Raw genomic sequence first — 16,561 nt, 5'->3', positions numbered from 1 at the left:
ATTCATGGTTATTTGAAATATCAACTTAAAGTGCTTTTTTGAAAAATTTTAATAAGTTGATAAACTATAATTCTTGTACTGTGATTGAAGAATATTTCTGTAATGCTGATGATTGCACTGTAGTAAATGAGTCAAACGTCCTTCTTGTCTGGACAATATTGATGTGAAACAGTTGCCAACAGTTGTCTTCATTATTACCAAAATGATTAATGAAAATCATCCTGCATTCAGTATGGTAAAAAGAAACAAATGAAAAGTTTTGGATTATAAACTATTGTTCAAACTTTTGCTTGTTCAGATTTTCAGTCCACTTTAGATTACTTGATATTGCAAATTAACAAAAGTGCAAAAAATCACATCTTACAGGGACTTCTGAGATCAACGTTTATGTCCCTACCAATGTCAGAATCAAACCTATGCCCTTGCCTCACAGAGATTAAAGACAAGAATATTATGAGAAATGTTCATGATAATCAGGATAAGTATGCAGAGGAGAGAACAATGAGGAGGGAAAAGATGTATAAAAGTGAGGAAAAGTTTCTACACAGATAGGAATAAACAGAAATTCATTTTGTGTGCACAGAATTAAATTCAACTGTGCAACTCCATAAAACCACTAAAACCTAGATTTAGCACGAACCAGTGAGAGTGAACAAATGACAAACTTCCAAAAATGGTGTAATTTGTTAATAAAATTAACATACATACTTCAGCACAGTGATAAATATTAAAGCAGCATGGATAAAGAAAAGAATAGACATTATAAATTATGGATAAGATGAAAACTATTCCCGGATAAAGCGTAAAAAACAGTGTCTCTGTGTCTGCCTGCTCTTCTCTCCTAGGGATGTTATCTCATCCAGGTTCAACAACAGGAGATTTATTTATTTATTTTAGCCGTAGCAAAAAGAACGTGTCACCTGGGCGGGACTCAGAGTAGACCCACAGCTCTGCATCAAGAGGAAACAAGTTAGGTGGCTTGGCAATTGCTACCCTTCCTTCTCTCTTTTTGCTTCACTTTTCAATCACAGTTTATAGAAGTTTGTTTAAATAATATTTAATCTATCTTGTGCTGTTACACAGGACTCCAAGGAGACAAGATCACATTAGCGACACTTTATTAACAGATCAGAACTCAGAATAAGGATAATACTGGTACCGATACTGGTAGAGGTAACAGGGTTGAGGAAGCCAGGAATGGATAGGGAGTGAGTCCATAAGGAGTGTAGTTTAAGGTCCGACAGGGAATGACAGTGGTGCTGGTGTATGTGAGGGCTGGAGAAACAAAGGAAGACAGGTGTGAAAGGTTGGCTTAATGCTGATGAGCGGATCAGGAACAAGTGTGGAGGATCAGGTAAGTGAGGATGGAATGGAGTGACTGTCTGTGAGTGGCATGACTGGCTGTAACACGTGCCCTTGCACTTTTGCACATTGCTTCAAATCTGTTTTTGATTAATACTAATTTAATAAATTAATTACTTGAGTTAAGTAAACATTGATGTTTGGTTTGCTTCAAACCCAGAATATTTTTTTTTCTTTTCCATTTCATTCCTCCAAGAACACGTGATTTTCTAAAAAGATGACTCCAACAGTGTAGTTATACTGAGGGTGAAAGATGTTCACAGGACTGACTTACTGTAACTTCTGCTTTTGCATATTAGGAGGAGTCTCTATTCATCTGTTTCCCCCTTCCTGACAAAACTGGGATTACAACTTTCTTCAGGCACTTTGAACTCTAACAGGTTAACAGGTCTTTGCGAAAATCTCCTCACTGGTAAGTCATCAGTAATTATTTGCCAGAGAAAACTTTAGTTAATTTTTAGCAGATAAATATTGTGTTATCAAGAGAATTAAAAAAAAAAAACTTTACATATTGTAAGAATATAAGGTCCTATTTTTCTTTTCCTGGAGAGGTAGTGATACAAAATAGAGATGACCATGTGATAAATTTTTTTTTTTTTTTTTTTATCAAAAAGATTCCCCTGATAAATCAAGTGAATAAAATAGACTTTACATTTTAGAATGAAGATTGGGTTTGGGGTTAAAATGATTGTTTTAGTTATGGTATCCAGAGAATGAATCTTTACATCTTACACAATGAAACAAGATTTTATGTGACGGAGATAAGAAACCTTACTCCATGGGGGAGTGTATCTGTACCTAATTGCATAGTGTGCTTTCTATTTTATTACAGACGTGGATTGTATATACTTTTATAATGATTATTAATGATTAAGGTGGATAAACAGCTTACAGAATGACTCAACTATTAAAACAAAGGTTAAATATATGTATATATATATATATATCTATATATATATAGATATATATAGAGATATATATATAAAAAGATGTGTGTGTGCTGCTGGCTAGGTTGGGCTTACTGTACTGACTTGCTTGCTTCTTTTTTATTTATTTTTTATTTAACCTTTATTTAACCAGGTAAAAATGTTTGAGAACCAGTTCTCATTTGCAAACATGAGATATTTTGCCTGATGCCACTGAGTTATTTGATGGCACAACATCAAAACACAAGGAATGAGGGGGAAAAAAAACAGTGTTTGTGCCACGTTGCAGCAACAATTATACAGACGCCTGGACGCCTACTGGATGAAACCACAGCAGTGCATACAGAAGAGACGCTGAAACTAAAGTATCATCCTCATCACTGCCAAGTTATTTTTGGATTGATACACCTACCACTAATTAGTTAACAATTCTCATTTTTGTGACCCTGAGCATCTTTCACTTTTGGAGACAAAAATGAGAAAGAGGCGAAAAACAAGTCAGTAAATTCATTTTGGTTTCACAGATTACTCTCACTTTAGTCTAGAAGAAATGGATTAAGCATTTTTGACATCTCTTTTGTCATTATATTTTATGTGAGATTATATCACCCAGCAAAATCCCAGACGATTTTGAATTTCTGACCTTCTTTGGTATCAAGCGAAGAAGCTCACCACAATAAAAACATCTTGGTACAAATGGCGACTGATTTCCGACCATTGGCTGCACTTTGTGCACAGCTGCCTCTACCCCTGTTTACTGCAACTTGACAACATTCTTAGCCACCTTTTGCAATATTAGCAACATGGAAGTTTCTTCTTCTACTGCTCTCACTGGCGTCAGCTTATCATATGATTCTGATGTGTGTGTGTGTGTGCGTGTGTGTGTGTGTGTTGTCTGTCTACCTTAGTCACTTGGCAACACCTGTTCGATTTGCATGTATCTCTTATTTGTTTTGTTTCATTAAAGGTGTCGCTCTACTAGTTGGCAACTGTGTGCCGTCACCTTAAAGGATCGTTTGCTAGGACGCTGAAAAGACACTGTCTCACAGCCATGAGGTACATTATGATGCTCTTTTTCAAGGGTGGTTGGGAGAGTGAGTTGGGGGTCCCGAAACAATGACCACAAAGCAGGCTCTATCCAAATAATAAGTTTCTTATACAGACTTAATTGATTCTTGCTCCACCAGCAAGAACCAAAAAGAAGAATAAAGAATCTCACCACATGGACCACGAGGCATTTAAGTGGAAAAACAGGTTTTCCACTTAAACAATCCAATGTGTTATGTCTTATTTATTAACTATTTACAATATTCACAAATCAGTACTGCTGTCAACCAGGGCCCCAAAAACCCAGTCTCTAAAGCAATACATGTTCAGGGGGAGTCAAGCTGCTAAGCTGACATTTGGAAGGACAAACACAATAGCACAGGAACCTGTAGGCAAACACTATACTACTATACTCTCTCTCTCTCTCTCTCTCTCTCTCTCTCTCTCTCTCTCTCTCTCTCCCTATATATATATATATATATATATACATATATATATATATATATTATATGTAGATAGATAGATAGATAGATAGATAGATAGATAGATAGATAGATAGATAGATAGATAGATAGATAGATAGATAGATATACATAAGGGTCAGGTAATGAAAGTAATCTAATTAATCACAAGCTTTGTAGTTAATCATGAAATTGAAATCCCTTAAACTGTCATTTCTCTGTTGTGATGGAAGGGTATGAAGGTGTTTAGAAGCAAGATGCAGTTGGGGGGCTGCTGACCCTGTGGATAGATTTTAGGTATACAAAGGACATTGATGCAATTTGCACAATCTGCAAGAAGTAGTTTCACTTTCACCAAGGCTGTTAAATGTTAAATTTTAAAGTACCATCAGACAGGAAAACTGTCCTTGGCACAGCACCGGCGTGTTGTATGAGAGAGGGGGAAGGATGAGTTATGGTGGGGCGTATTTCAGGTAGGCGCTCAGGTGCGACTTTCAAAAAGTTTAGATAAGATGAAGAAGAAAACAGGTTCCAATGTAGAGGTATGTGGTTTTAGCTAACATTTAAAAATGCTGTTTAATATTTAATCTGTAGCAGCCAGGGGACTAGCTAAGCTGGAATAAAGCAGAGTTTCCACATAATGATGCTGTACAACATCAGCCTCAAATTGGCAGATGTGGGCCAAAATTTTGTGGCCACCTACTTGACATCAATGTTTAGTGTAAGTGAGATTTTCTCAAACACACCATTTTGCCATTGCACTTGCTGTGCTTTTACAAATTAAAGATCGCTTTGCAGTCACATGACAACCGCACACGTAATAGTGGCACAAACAAACTGTTCATAGCAGACAGGGAATGAAATACAAGAAAGCTATCAGAGGCAGCTTTCTCTGCCCTTTGTCATGCTGTTTTTATGATGCAGTTCAGTTAGCTTTATTTGTGTCATATTACAAATTAGGCATTATGTACAACAACATGTATTTGTTGGTTATTTAACTAATATGTACAAATGGATTTTATATTTGCATTGTTTTTTTCTAGGGACTTCAAGGAAAGGATTGGAATATTCACCTGTCTTCTGCTATGTATTGTAGTATTCAGTTCTTTCTATTTCGGGTATGTAAACAAGTTCTTATTTTTTAGATTTCAGTAGGAGCATATATAAGCAAATACTTTTGTGTTCTTTTTTGTTTTGATTTCACCATGATGTCTTTCAAACAATTTGAATAGAATGTTAAGAGGGTCTCACTTTTCTTTCTTCACAATAGGCAGCTAAGAAGCATTGCCTTGTTGAAGAATCTGCCAGTGATCCATGAAGAACCATCAAAACCAACCATTAATGTGGATCACACTCTTGACTTTACGTAAGAGAATGAAATGTTAATTAGTCATCTTTTAATTTTGACTTCCCTCTGCAGCTGATGAAAATCCACATAAGTGAGAGACAAAACAGATGACTTGTTGTTCTTTCAGTTTTAAACCAAGAACTAGTTATGTTTCACCTTGTAACCACCATCCATCCACCCACCCATTCTCCTCCATTTATCTGGGATCGGGCCACTGGGTCAGTAGTCTAAGCAGAGATCTTGGATCTTCTACTGGGCCTCCTCCTCCTGGTTAGACTATCCTTAGATGAACCCTTCACTGTAGAACCCACAAAAAGACCTTACCAGTGTGGCTGAGAAGCGTGATTGTTGTTGTTGAAGCGCACCTTCTGGTCCCCCTTTTTGAAGAGGAGGGGCAGTACCCCAGTCTGTCTGTCCAGAGGCACTGTTTTCGATGCCCACATAATGTTGCAAAATCCAGAGTCTTAAGGAACCCTGGGCAAATCTTATCATAACTTCCAGGGGAAGCCTTGAGAGACAACTTAAAGCTGAAGATAAAGAGCAGAATTACGATAGAAATAGAGTCTGAGAAAATAATGAAAATAACCAAAATAAATGTTATATAGGTACTTGGTATCTTTATACTATATATGGTTCGAAATATGTAAATGTTGAATTAAATTATTCTCTAGAATTTAGTTTAACTTTGAGTAGGACTAATGTGAACATTATCGGCCCTAGGCAAAACAGGAGTTTTGCCCCCCAAGTGGCAAAATGCTTAGCTAAACTGAAGCTATATAACGCAGTCGCACTCATTTTGTAACTAATCTACAAATTCTTGTCTCTTTATTAACAAACAAAACAAAGTCACACTGAAATACTCTAAACTGCTAAAAAATATATATAAATAGCACAAAATAAATAACATTTAGTTAAAAATAAATAACAGTGCAAAAGTTCAGGGCAAGAAATGGCACAAGTGCAAATCTTAAAACAATGTAAAACTGTGCAGTCAAAAAACCAACAAACTATAAAAACTGCTACATTTATGAACAAAACAAAATAATGCTACTGTGTGAAACAAAAAAACAATCAAGCAATCAAATTTAATTTTTGAAGTATGTTTCATATACTCCCAGGGGCTCACCACCTGCAGGAGCCATAGGGGTCGGGTGCAGTGTGAGCTGGGTGGCTGCCAGAGGCGGGGACCCTGGTGGTCTGATCCTCGGCTGTAAAAGCTAGCTCTAGGGACGTGGAATGTCACCTCTCTGGCGGGAAAGGAGCCTGAGCTGGTGCGCGAGGTTGAATGGTTCTGGTTAGATATAGTTGGACTCACCTCGACGCACGGCTTGGACTCGGGAACCACTATCCTTGAGAGGGGCTGGACCCTCTGCCATTCTGGAGTTGCTTCCCGGTGAGAGCCAACATGGCGCCTGTACGTTGGGGTTTACCCCGGTGGACGAAAGGGTTGCCTCCCTCCGCTTTGGGTGGCGGGACGGGTCTTGACTGTTGTTTGTGCTTATGCTCAAATAGAAGTTCAGAGTACCCACCCTTTTTGGAGTCCTTGGAGGGGGTGTTGGAGAGCACTCCTTCCGGGGACTCTTTCGTTTTGCTGGGGGACTTCAATGCTCACGTGGGCAATGACAGCAAGACCTGGAGGGGCGTGATTGGGAGGAACGGGCCCCCTAATCTAAATCCGAGTGGTGTTTTGTTGTTGGACTTCTGTGCTTGTCATGGACTGTCCATAACGAACACCTTGTTCAGACATAAGAGTGCCCACATGTGCACTTGGCACCAGGACACTCTAGGCAGCAGTTCGATGATCGACTTTGTAGACGGCCGCATGTTCTGGGCACTTGGGTGAAGAGAGGGCCAAAGCTGTCAACTGAGCACCACCTGGTGGTGAGTTGACTCAGATGGTGGGGGAGGATGCCGGTGAGGCCTGGCAGACCCAAGCGGGTTGTGAGGGTCTGCTGGGAAGTCAGGGTCCCCTGTCAGAAAGAGTTTCAACTTCCATCTCCGGCAGAGCTTCATCCATGTCCCGGGTGAGGCAGGGGACATTGAGTCCGAATGGGCTGTGTTCCGTGCCTCTATTGTCGAGGCGGCCAGCCGCAGATGTGGCCGTAAGGTCGTTGGGGCCTGCCGCGGTGGTAATCCCCGAACTCGTTGGTGGACACCGGCAGTAAGGGATGTCGTCAAGCTGAAGGAGTCCTATCGGGCCTTTTTGGCCTGTGGGACTCCAGAGGCAGCTGATGGTTATCAGCGGGCTAAGCGGAGCGCAGCTTCGGTGGTTGCTAAGGCAAAAACTCGGGCATGGGAGGAGTTTGAAGAGGCCATGGAGAATGACTTCCGGACGGCTTCGAGGAGATTCTGGTCCACCATTCGGCAGCTTAGAAGGGGAAAGCAGTGCTCCGTCAACACTGTGTACAGTGGGGATGGGGGGCTGCTGACCTCGACTTGGGACATTGTGAGATGGTGTAGGGAATACTTTGAAGACTTTCTCAATCCCACCAACACGTCTTCCGATGAGGAAGCAGAGTCTGGGGTGGGTGGTGCTGGCTCTCCCATATCTGGGGCTGAGGTCGCTGAGGTGGTTAAAAAGCTCCTCGGTGGCAAGGTCCCGGGGTGGACGAGGTCAGCCCAGAGTTCCTTAGGGCTCTAGATGCTGTAGAGCTGTCTTGGCTGACACGCCTCTGCAGCATCACGTGGACATCGGGGACAGTTCCCTTGGACTGGCAGACTAGGGTGGTGGTCCCCCTCTTCAAAAAGGGGGACCAGAGGGTGTGCTCCAACTACAGGGGGATCACACTCCTCAGTCTCCCCGGTAAGGTCTATTCAGGGGTGCTGGAGAGGAGGGTCCGTCGGATAGTCGAACCTTGGATTGAGGAGGAGCAGTGTGGTTTTCGTCCCGGTTGTGGAACAGTGGACCAGCTCTACACTCTCTTCAGGGTCTGTGAGTGGGCATGGGAGTTTGCCCAACCAATCTGCATGTGCTTTGTGGACTTTGAGAAGGCATTCGACCGTGTCCCCCAGAGACTCTTGTGGGGGGTACTCTGGGAGTATGGAGAGTCGGACCTGCTTGTACGAGCTGTCTGGTCCCTGCACGACCAGTGTCAGAGCTTGGTCCGCATTGCCGTCATTAACTCAGAATCATTTCCAGTGCGGGTTGGACTCCACCAAGGCTGCCCTTTGTCACAGATTCTGTTCATAACTTTTATGGACAGAATTTCGAGGCGCAGCTGAGGTGTTGAGGGGATCCTGTCCGGTGGCCTCAGGATTGGGTCTCTGCTCTTTGCGGATGATGTGGTTCTGTTGGCTTGATCTTCCATGATCTTCAGCTCTCACTGGAGCGATTCGCAACCAAGTGTGAAGCGGCTGGGATGAGAATCAACACCTCCAGGTCCAAGACCATGGTCCTCAGCCGGAAAAGGGTGGAGTGCTCTCTCCGGGTCTGCAATAGGGTCCTGCCCCAAGTGAAGGAGTTCACGTATCTCAGGGTCTTGTTTACGAGTGAGGGAAGGATGGAGCAAGAGATCGACAGGTGGATTGGTGCGGCGTCTGCGGTGATGCAGACTTTGCATCGGTCTGTCGTGGTGAAGAAGGAGCTGGGAAAAAAGGCAAAGCTCTCGATTTACTGGTCGATCTACGTTCCTACCCTCACCTATGGTCACGAGCTGTGGGTAATGACTGAAAGAACAAGATTGCGAATACAAGCGGCCAAAATGGGTTTTCTCCACAGGGTGGCCGGCCTCTCCCTTAGAGATAGGGTGAGAAGCTTGGTGATCCGGGAGGGGCTCAGAGTAGAGCCGTTGCTCCTCCACATCAAGAGGAGCCAGATGAGGTGGCTCTTGCATCTGGTTAGGATGCCTCCTTGACGCCTCCCTAATGAGGTGTTCCAGGCACGTGCCACCGGAAAGAGGCCCAGAGGAAGACCCAGGACACGCTGGATGGGCTACATCTCTCAGCTGGCCTGGGAACACCTTGGGATCCCTCTGGATGAGCTGGTGAATGTGGATGGGGAGAGGAAAGTCTGAGTTTTCCTGCTTAGGCAGCTACGCCTTGACCCGACTCCAGATAAGCAGCAGAAAATGTATGGAATGGTTGGATGTTTCATAAATAAGTTGTAACACAAAGTTGGTTAGTTATACTGAGTGCCCTTCCAGCCACTCAGAGAGACACAGAGAGAATACAGTCTGTCTGTATTCATTCACCTTTATGACATTTCAGTGTGCATTCAGTGTTCTTCATTTAGATCTGCTTGCTACAGATCCAAATATTATTTAATAATTGTTAGATGAAAAAAACATAATACTACTGTAGTAATGCTTTGTTGAATTAACTGACATTCTTCAATGAGAGTCTCTGGCGAAGACAATGAGACTAAGGCCTCCTCTCTAGCAGCTTCTACAGGTGCCTGTTGTGGCTGCAAAAATTTTCTCAGCTCATCTGGACAAGTACATATTTAACACATTACTTTAAATTTTATACCTGAGTGGGGGCAGGACTGGAACACACATATACATCGAAGTAATGTAGTGCCAAGAGCAAAGACAGCGTTTCTTTTTCAATGGTGGAATAATGCAGCTGGTGTCTGTTCAATTTGCGGGAAAAATAGCAAAACGGGGTGATCAGTCCCGTCACTACCTGATTGTAGCAGCATGGCGCCTGCTCTTACAGCACAGGCATCAACTCCCAGTTTAAAAGGTTTAGTTAGATCTGGTGCAGCGAGAACCAGAGCATACACCCGCAGATATTTTGCACTCTCAAATGCATGTTGGCATTCAGGAGTCCACATGAATTTGACTTTCGGGCTCAATAAAGAGGTCAGAGGGTGTACCACGGTTGCAAAGTTACGGCAAAAGTTGCAGTAATATCCTATCATCCCCAGAAAGCACCTCAGAGCTTTCAGGGTTTCCGGGACAGGGAAGTCAGCAATTGCGGCGATCTTCGCGTCGACTGGGCACACCACACCTTGACCTACCTGTCTTCCCAAATACGTTACTGTCGCTTTTCCAAATTCACATTTTGCTAGATTTAGGGTTAGCTTAGCAAGGCAAGAGACCACTTCACGAAGGACAGACGTGTTCATCCCAAGTATCGGTGTACACAATCACGTCATTAAGATACATGTTGCATTTTGGCAAATCTGAAAACAACATGTTTACTAGGCGCTGGAAAGAAGCAGGCACACTCTACATTCCAAACATCATTACCATGTACTGTAAGAATCTATCTGGCATTACAAACGCAGATATTTCGGATGCACGGTCTGTAAGCCAAACTTGCCAGTAACCCTTCAATAGATCCAGCTTACTGACAAAACGAGCAGCTCCAATAATATCCACACAGTCCACAATGAGGGGTAATGGATATCCATCAGTAACAGTCACAGCACTAACCTTTCTGTAATCAGTGATGAATCTTGGAGAGTTTTTGTAAAATGAAATTTTGAGAAAATGTGTGATATGAACTACAGATTATGAGATGCTGACCCACAGTCTTTCAGTCCTTTGTTTTCTACCCTTGCTGCCTCAACTACACACGTGGACAAATTTGTTGGTACCCTTCGGTTAATGAAGGAAAAACTCACAATGGTCACAGAAATAACTTGAATCTGACAAAAGTAATAATAGCAAAATGTAAATTGCTAGGACTTCATCTGTTCAAGTCTAATAAAAACAATTAGACAAAATTTTTTATGTAAAGCACTTTGTGTTGCCCCAGCATGAAAAGTGCCTTATAAATAAAGTTATTATATTATAATAAATGACTTTATAAAGCCACTGTTTTTGTTATATCAATCTTTCGATCTGCCAAAATAATGAATTTAATGAAAATATCTCAAGGTGAGGGCTTTACTCAGCAATTTTTAGGTGAGATTAAAAAAGAGATTAATTAGATTAATTACAGATCACAATTAATTCATCTCAATTTTTTTAATCTAATGACAGCACAGTGTGGAACTGTCTTAAGTGATTAAAAGCATTTGTTTAATAATTACTAATTTTTTATTTTGTTTTTCAGGATCAGAAATGATGTTCAGACTCGCACTTACTGGGGTGCTCCTATTATCTGGGAGTTAATGTTTGACCCAAAACTTTATGACAAAAAGCACCAAGAAGGAAATACAAGCGTGGCTCTCACTGTGTTTGCTGTGGGAAGGTTTGTGTTTTTATGAACATTGTCATTTAGGAAGTGAAGACAATTACTAGTTCTGATGTCTACTACTTTTACTTTTCTTTAACCTGAATGAATCAAACATGCAAATACTGCAGCTTGTAATTTAGTGAAACTGGTACAAGACTGAGTGAGTGACAGTAGTTATACAAAAATAAGTAACCCTTGTTTAAATGTCAAGTCTTAAAAATCTAAAGGAAAAGCACAGTAAGCAAGATAATTGTGTTCTTGTTCTCTCCCTGTCTCCTAAAGGTACCTGGATGCCTACCTCAACACTTTCCTAACATCAGCAGAAAAGCATTTTATGATTGGATTACCGGTGACATATTACGTGTTTACAGAATCACCAGAGAAGGTGCCAAATATTGAACTTGCTCCTAAGCGAGACCTGAAAGTTGTCAAGGTGCAAAAGTATAGCAGATGGCAGGATATCTCCATGATGCGAATGAAGACCATATCAGAAACGATAGAAACGGAACTCGAAGGAAAGTTCAGTTATGTCTTCTGTTTTGATGTTGATCAGGAATTTAAGAATAGATTTGGCTCAGAGGCCCTTGGGGAGTCCGTGGCTTTGCTCCATGCCGACTTTTACAACGTTCCAAAGGACAGGTTCACCTATGACAAAAATCCCAAATCCAAAGCTTACATGGAGAATGGAGATTACTACTACCATGCGGCTCTCTTTGGAGGATCATTGCAAAATGTGAAAGCTTTGGCAGACTTTTGTCATGTGAACATCATGGAAGATAAACTGAATGACGTGGAGGCTCTGTGGCATGATGAGAGTCATCTAAACAAGTTTTTCTGGCTTAACAAACCAACCCAGCTCCTCTCCCCTGAGTACTGCTGGGACAACAATGTTCCTGACAAGAAACACATTCTGGTTGTTCGCCTGACTTGGGCACCAAAGCAATATGACAAGCTTCGTACTCGGTAGTGTGGCCAAAATCAAAGAGATTGGGATGAATTCACAAACAAGTGTGAATCTGTTTACTGTCTTGACAGAAGGGCCAAATTAAGAATTTGTGCTTAAGTCTATATTATCTTAACAAATCTTTCTTTACATGTTTTAAAATAGCATTAAAAGGAAAATCAAGCTTGTCCAATAGAGAAGATTAACTGTCTGTAGAACACTCGGACACCCAATTAGCTGGTTTAAACCAGGGTTACTCAGTCCCATCCTTCAAGACCTGCAATCCAGCAGGTTTTCCATGTATCCTTGCTTCAATACACCTGACTTAAATTAATGATTCAGGTGTGTTTAAGCAGAAATACTTTGAAAACCTGCTCGATTGCGGCTCTTGTGGGACCGGATTGAGTAACCCAGGTTTAAACAGTCAACCACTTCCACTTATAGGATATCAAAGTAGTCCATGCATGAAAATATAGAAAGAAATCAAGTTAGAACTGCATCAGCTTTTAAATTTGTGGCAATAAGCAATGCTAATACTAACTAAAAGATGCTGTTTCAGTGAAACAGCTGTGTGAATGGTGGATACTGAAGGAATGGATTAGTTTGTTTGAGCAAAAATATGAAAATATTAATGAAGGAAATATCCAAAGACCTGGGGCCTAATTTATCAAACTGTGCGTAGCAAAGCAAACTACAGGTGGCGTCTGTGGCCCAAAAAGGAAATGCCGCGCACTTCAACTTTTAGATTTATAAAACTGTGCGGATACACGTCCTACGCCTGTTCCCGTTTATAAATCAGAATCAACTGTAAAACAGGTACACGTGAGGGAACGCCAGACTGTCCACCTTATTTAGCTGGTTGTGTTTTAGAACATGCAAGTTTTGTTTCACAATGACATATTTTAGTGATTGAGGTTCTTATTAATATCATCTACCTTTATCTTGAGACCCCCCCCCCCCCCCCCCCCACACACACACACACACACACTCTTAAGATTATTAATATCGAATGTGCCTCTTTATTCATTTCTGCAAACAGCTTTAATCTATAACATATGGTGTGAAAGGTAATAGTGGATGTGCACAAATGTCTCACATTTTACAGCATTTTCTTGATTTTATTCTGTACCATTGGTGTCGCCATATCCTGTTTTTCTAGATTATGTGCGTACGCCTGGGTCAGAGTTTGTTTGGAGGTAGGAACGTTTTCCCGTCAAGTTTGGTTTTCATAAATCCTAAAAGTTGACTATATTTGGCATACACCGGTTTTTGTTACTATGCTAGCTTGATAAATGAGGCCCCTGGTGCTGTATCCTTACAGAAGTAGTTTTGAATTGAGATACAGCAGTCAAAATGTTGGTCTTTAAAGAGTGATGCAAAAGAATGAAGGCTATGGTAGTAATTGCAGAAGTACATAAGTTCATACCAAACAGAGTTGCCATCAAGCAAAGTTGGCAGCTATAGGACAATCTAATATAAAATAGAATTTAGGAACCTTTCGAAGTTAGACAGTTTGGACCCAAGGAATACCCATCTTATGTTTAAAGTAGTGTAAATAAAAAGGATTGTATGCAGTACAACAGCTGAAAGGTTTGGGAACCAATGCTCTAGTCTATCGTTGAAACTTTTCCAGTTCAAAGCAGTTAGTTAATGTAGGTACCCACCACTGCAGGTTATAAAAGCCCAACAGACCTGTGATGGGTTTGCTTTGTCTTTCAAACCTATGCAGGTTTTTAAACTTTACCATTTGTTTAAATCTGATGAAAGAAACTGTATGGTGTACCATGTTTTCTGGGTGAAGTAATACCTGTAAAGCCAATAAGGATTTTTGGAAAAATGTATGGCTGTGTCCGAATGTGCTCCCTACTCCCTACAAAGGGGTCACGCCATTTTGTCGAAGTGTCCGGATGTCCAGAGAGAAAAAAGTAGGGCACTCAAAATTACCCACAATGCATCTTGAAAAGTAGTGAGCATCGATGGTCACTAGATGGGTCAATATATACCACAATGCAATGCGGGCAGAAGCTCAACATGGCACAAGGAGGCAAAAAAAAATTGAGCTGCGCAAAATTACCTATAAGCAAACAAACAAAGAATAAAATTCAACATAAGGAATAAAAATAAAAATATTTTCACAACTTTGGATTGGATTTGGAATGACGATGGACATTCGGACACAGCCTATGTCTTTTTTTTTTATCTCCACTTTTTTTGTTTGGGAAGGCGGGGTTGATTGTCCATATCTTTAAATGGGTGGGGCATGTGTATGTGACTGTGTATCTTTTTAAAAGATAGAAATACTTGCATCATTGGATTTACTTTTAATAAAGAGGGATTTGTCATGAATCAGGTTGTGATCTTGTAGTTACTTTTATGTTCTCATATTTTGGGTCTTGTCATGTTTTTCTGGTTTATGTGTCTTTGGTATTAAAAAGTCATGTTACTGTTTCAGTGTTTTTGGTTTCTGCTAGTTAGTGCACCTGGTCTGATTAGTCACTCACGTCACATGTGTCTAGTGTGTCTCTTTGTATTTAAGTCTATTATTTTCAGTTCCTCCTTATGAGTTCATTGTTTGCTGTCTCCTTCAGTGGTTCTTGAGTTCAGGACATTAAAACCCTTGTTATCACCAGCGGTCTGCCTCATTCTGCCTGCATTTGGGTCCTCCCGTCCATGGCTTTTATGAGAGGATTTTTTTTCTTTACTTAAGGGTGTAGTGCACCCTAAAATGTAGTCTTACTACAGTCTTACTTAATTGTGATGAAACCATGTATACTGTCGTTAAAATTATTTTATTTTTTCTTTATTTATTTTTCCGTTTCTTCAAAAATGGGATTTTGTGGGTTAAAATGGCTCAAAATTCCCGTACAAAAAACTTCTCTTTCCATCTTGCTCATGGCCACTGAGCTGCTGTCTGTCCCGACCTGCCCACTCTCCGCTCCCTGATCACCCCACACCTCCCACCCCAACCCTTGCAGTTTCAGGCATTCATTTTGGCAGTGGGTGACGTTACATGAAAAGTAGGAGGTGTAGTTACACCTTAAATGTCCATGTTCTTTCAACAAAACTGAGAAAGAAAGTTAGATACATAGGTTAGATCTCATAGGTTGTTGAGGAGGAGAAGATTAAGAGGATGCTGGTGCTCCCTGTTTGCTGCGTCTCTACCTTAGTTGCCATGCAAAATATGAATACTTTGGGTGCATATTATCCACCTGGTTTCACTTTCCTGTACTCTCAACCTCAACCGGTCGAGCCAGATGGCTGCCTTCCCTGAGCCGGGTTCTGCTGGAGGTTTTTCCTTACGCTTAAATAAGAGTTTTTTTTTTTTTTTTTTCAGTTCCACTGTTGCCGGACATTGCATGCTCAGGATGGGGGATTGAGTCAAAGTCAATATTCGATGCAATCTGGTTTTCTTTAACTAGTTCTTGGCTTCTAATTGTTTTTATAGAAAACGGACAGATGGAATATTAATCTGATTCTGAAAAAAGTTTTGTGATGGAGCAAGTTAAATGAATCAGTGTTGTTAAGGGTCTTCTAAAGAGGGGTCCGAATATTTTAACTGAAACCTTTTCAGAGGGTTCTGACTAGAACCTTTCATAAAGGGTTACACTTAGAACAATAAGTAGAAGGTTATACTCAGAACCCCCTATGACAGGTTCTACACTGAACCCTGCAATGATGTGATGGTTCCACCAATAACCCTCAGTGGGGGTTATAACCAGAACCCTTTTATATCCTAAGGGTTTCATCCAGATCCCTCACAGAGAGTTTGCAACAGATTGAGAGTTCAGAACTGCTTACTGTGTAACTGAAAAGTGAACTGAAAAGGTAACAAAAGATTATGTTATATCAGTAACCATTACCTTTTTCACGCATGATGCAATATGCAATATATAATAAATGTGGTTGGTGGTAGGCTTCTTGTCCTGTACTGTACATTTCACTCATGGTACCAGCTTTAAAATTCAAACAGGACAGAACTTTCTAACATTTTCTAATTGTTAACATAGCACAGGAATTAAAGCACAGAACTCAAATTTATAGCACATCAATTAAAAATTTCAGCTGAATCTGCATTTCCCATGAGCCTTTGTGGTCCAGATATGTTGAGTTTTGAAAGTAGCCCTGCCCCCTCTGACATAAACATAACATGTTCAGTTATCTTTGCTAATCATTATTATTATGCTGCACGATGTAGAAAATATTAGAAACAACTTATTTGTTTTAGTAATGAGACACTTTTTATACAAAACATAAAATGCTAAAAAAAATGCTAAAATGCTAAAAAAAATTATGTTCAAATAAAATCTGGGCTAAGAGTGCAGCTAAATTGCAGGCTAACAGGCACAAG

At 40.8% G+C, this 16,561-nt stretch overlaps 2 protein-coding genes across 2 annotated transcripts in view; both read left to right on the top strand.

Moving 5' to 3' along the window:
* LOC121639597 (N-acetyllactosaminide alpha-1,3-galactosyltransferase-like) overlaps window positions 1–16,561 on the top strand; it is a 137,019-nt gene that overhangs the window by 22,722 nt on the left and 97,736 nt on the right. The window lies entirely within an intron of this gene.
* Window positions 977–14,839, top strand: LOC121639583 (N-acetyllactosaminide alpha-1,3-galactosyltransferase-like). Its single transcript, XM_041984908.1, has 7 exons — window positions 977–1,354; window positions 1,662–1,774; window positions 3,256–3,344; window positions 4,840–4,914; window positions 5,067–5,162; window positions 11,148–11,285; window positions 11,553–14,839. Exons 3-7 carry the CDS (start codon window positions 3,340–3,342, stop codon window positions 12,235–12,237), a joined length of 999 nt encoding a protein of 332 aa, XP_041840842.1. The 5' UTR covers window positions 977–1,354; window positions 1,662–1,774; window positions 3,256–3,339; the 3' UTR covers window positions 12,238–14,839.

Source organism: Melanotaenia boesemani, chromosome 1, assembly GCF_017639745.1.
Source record: "Melanotaenia boesemani isolate fMelBoe1 chromosome 1, fMelBoe1.pri, whole genome shotgun sequence".
Lineage (NCBI taxonomy): Eukaryota > Metazoa > Chordata > Actinopteri > Atheriniformes > Melanotaeniidae > Melanotaenia > Melanotaenia boesemani.
The sequence above is the reverse complement of the archived record's forward strand: the minus strand, read 5'-3'. Positions and strand labels throughout refer to the sequence as shown.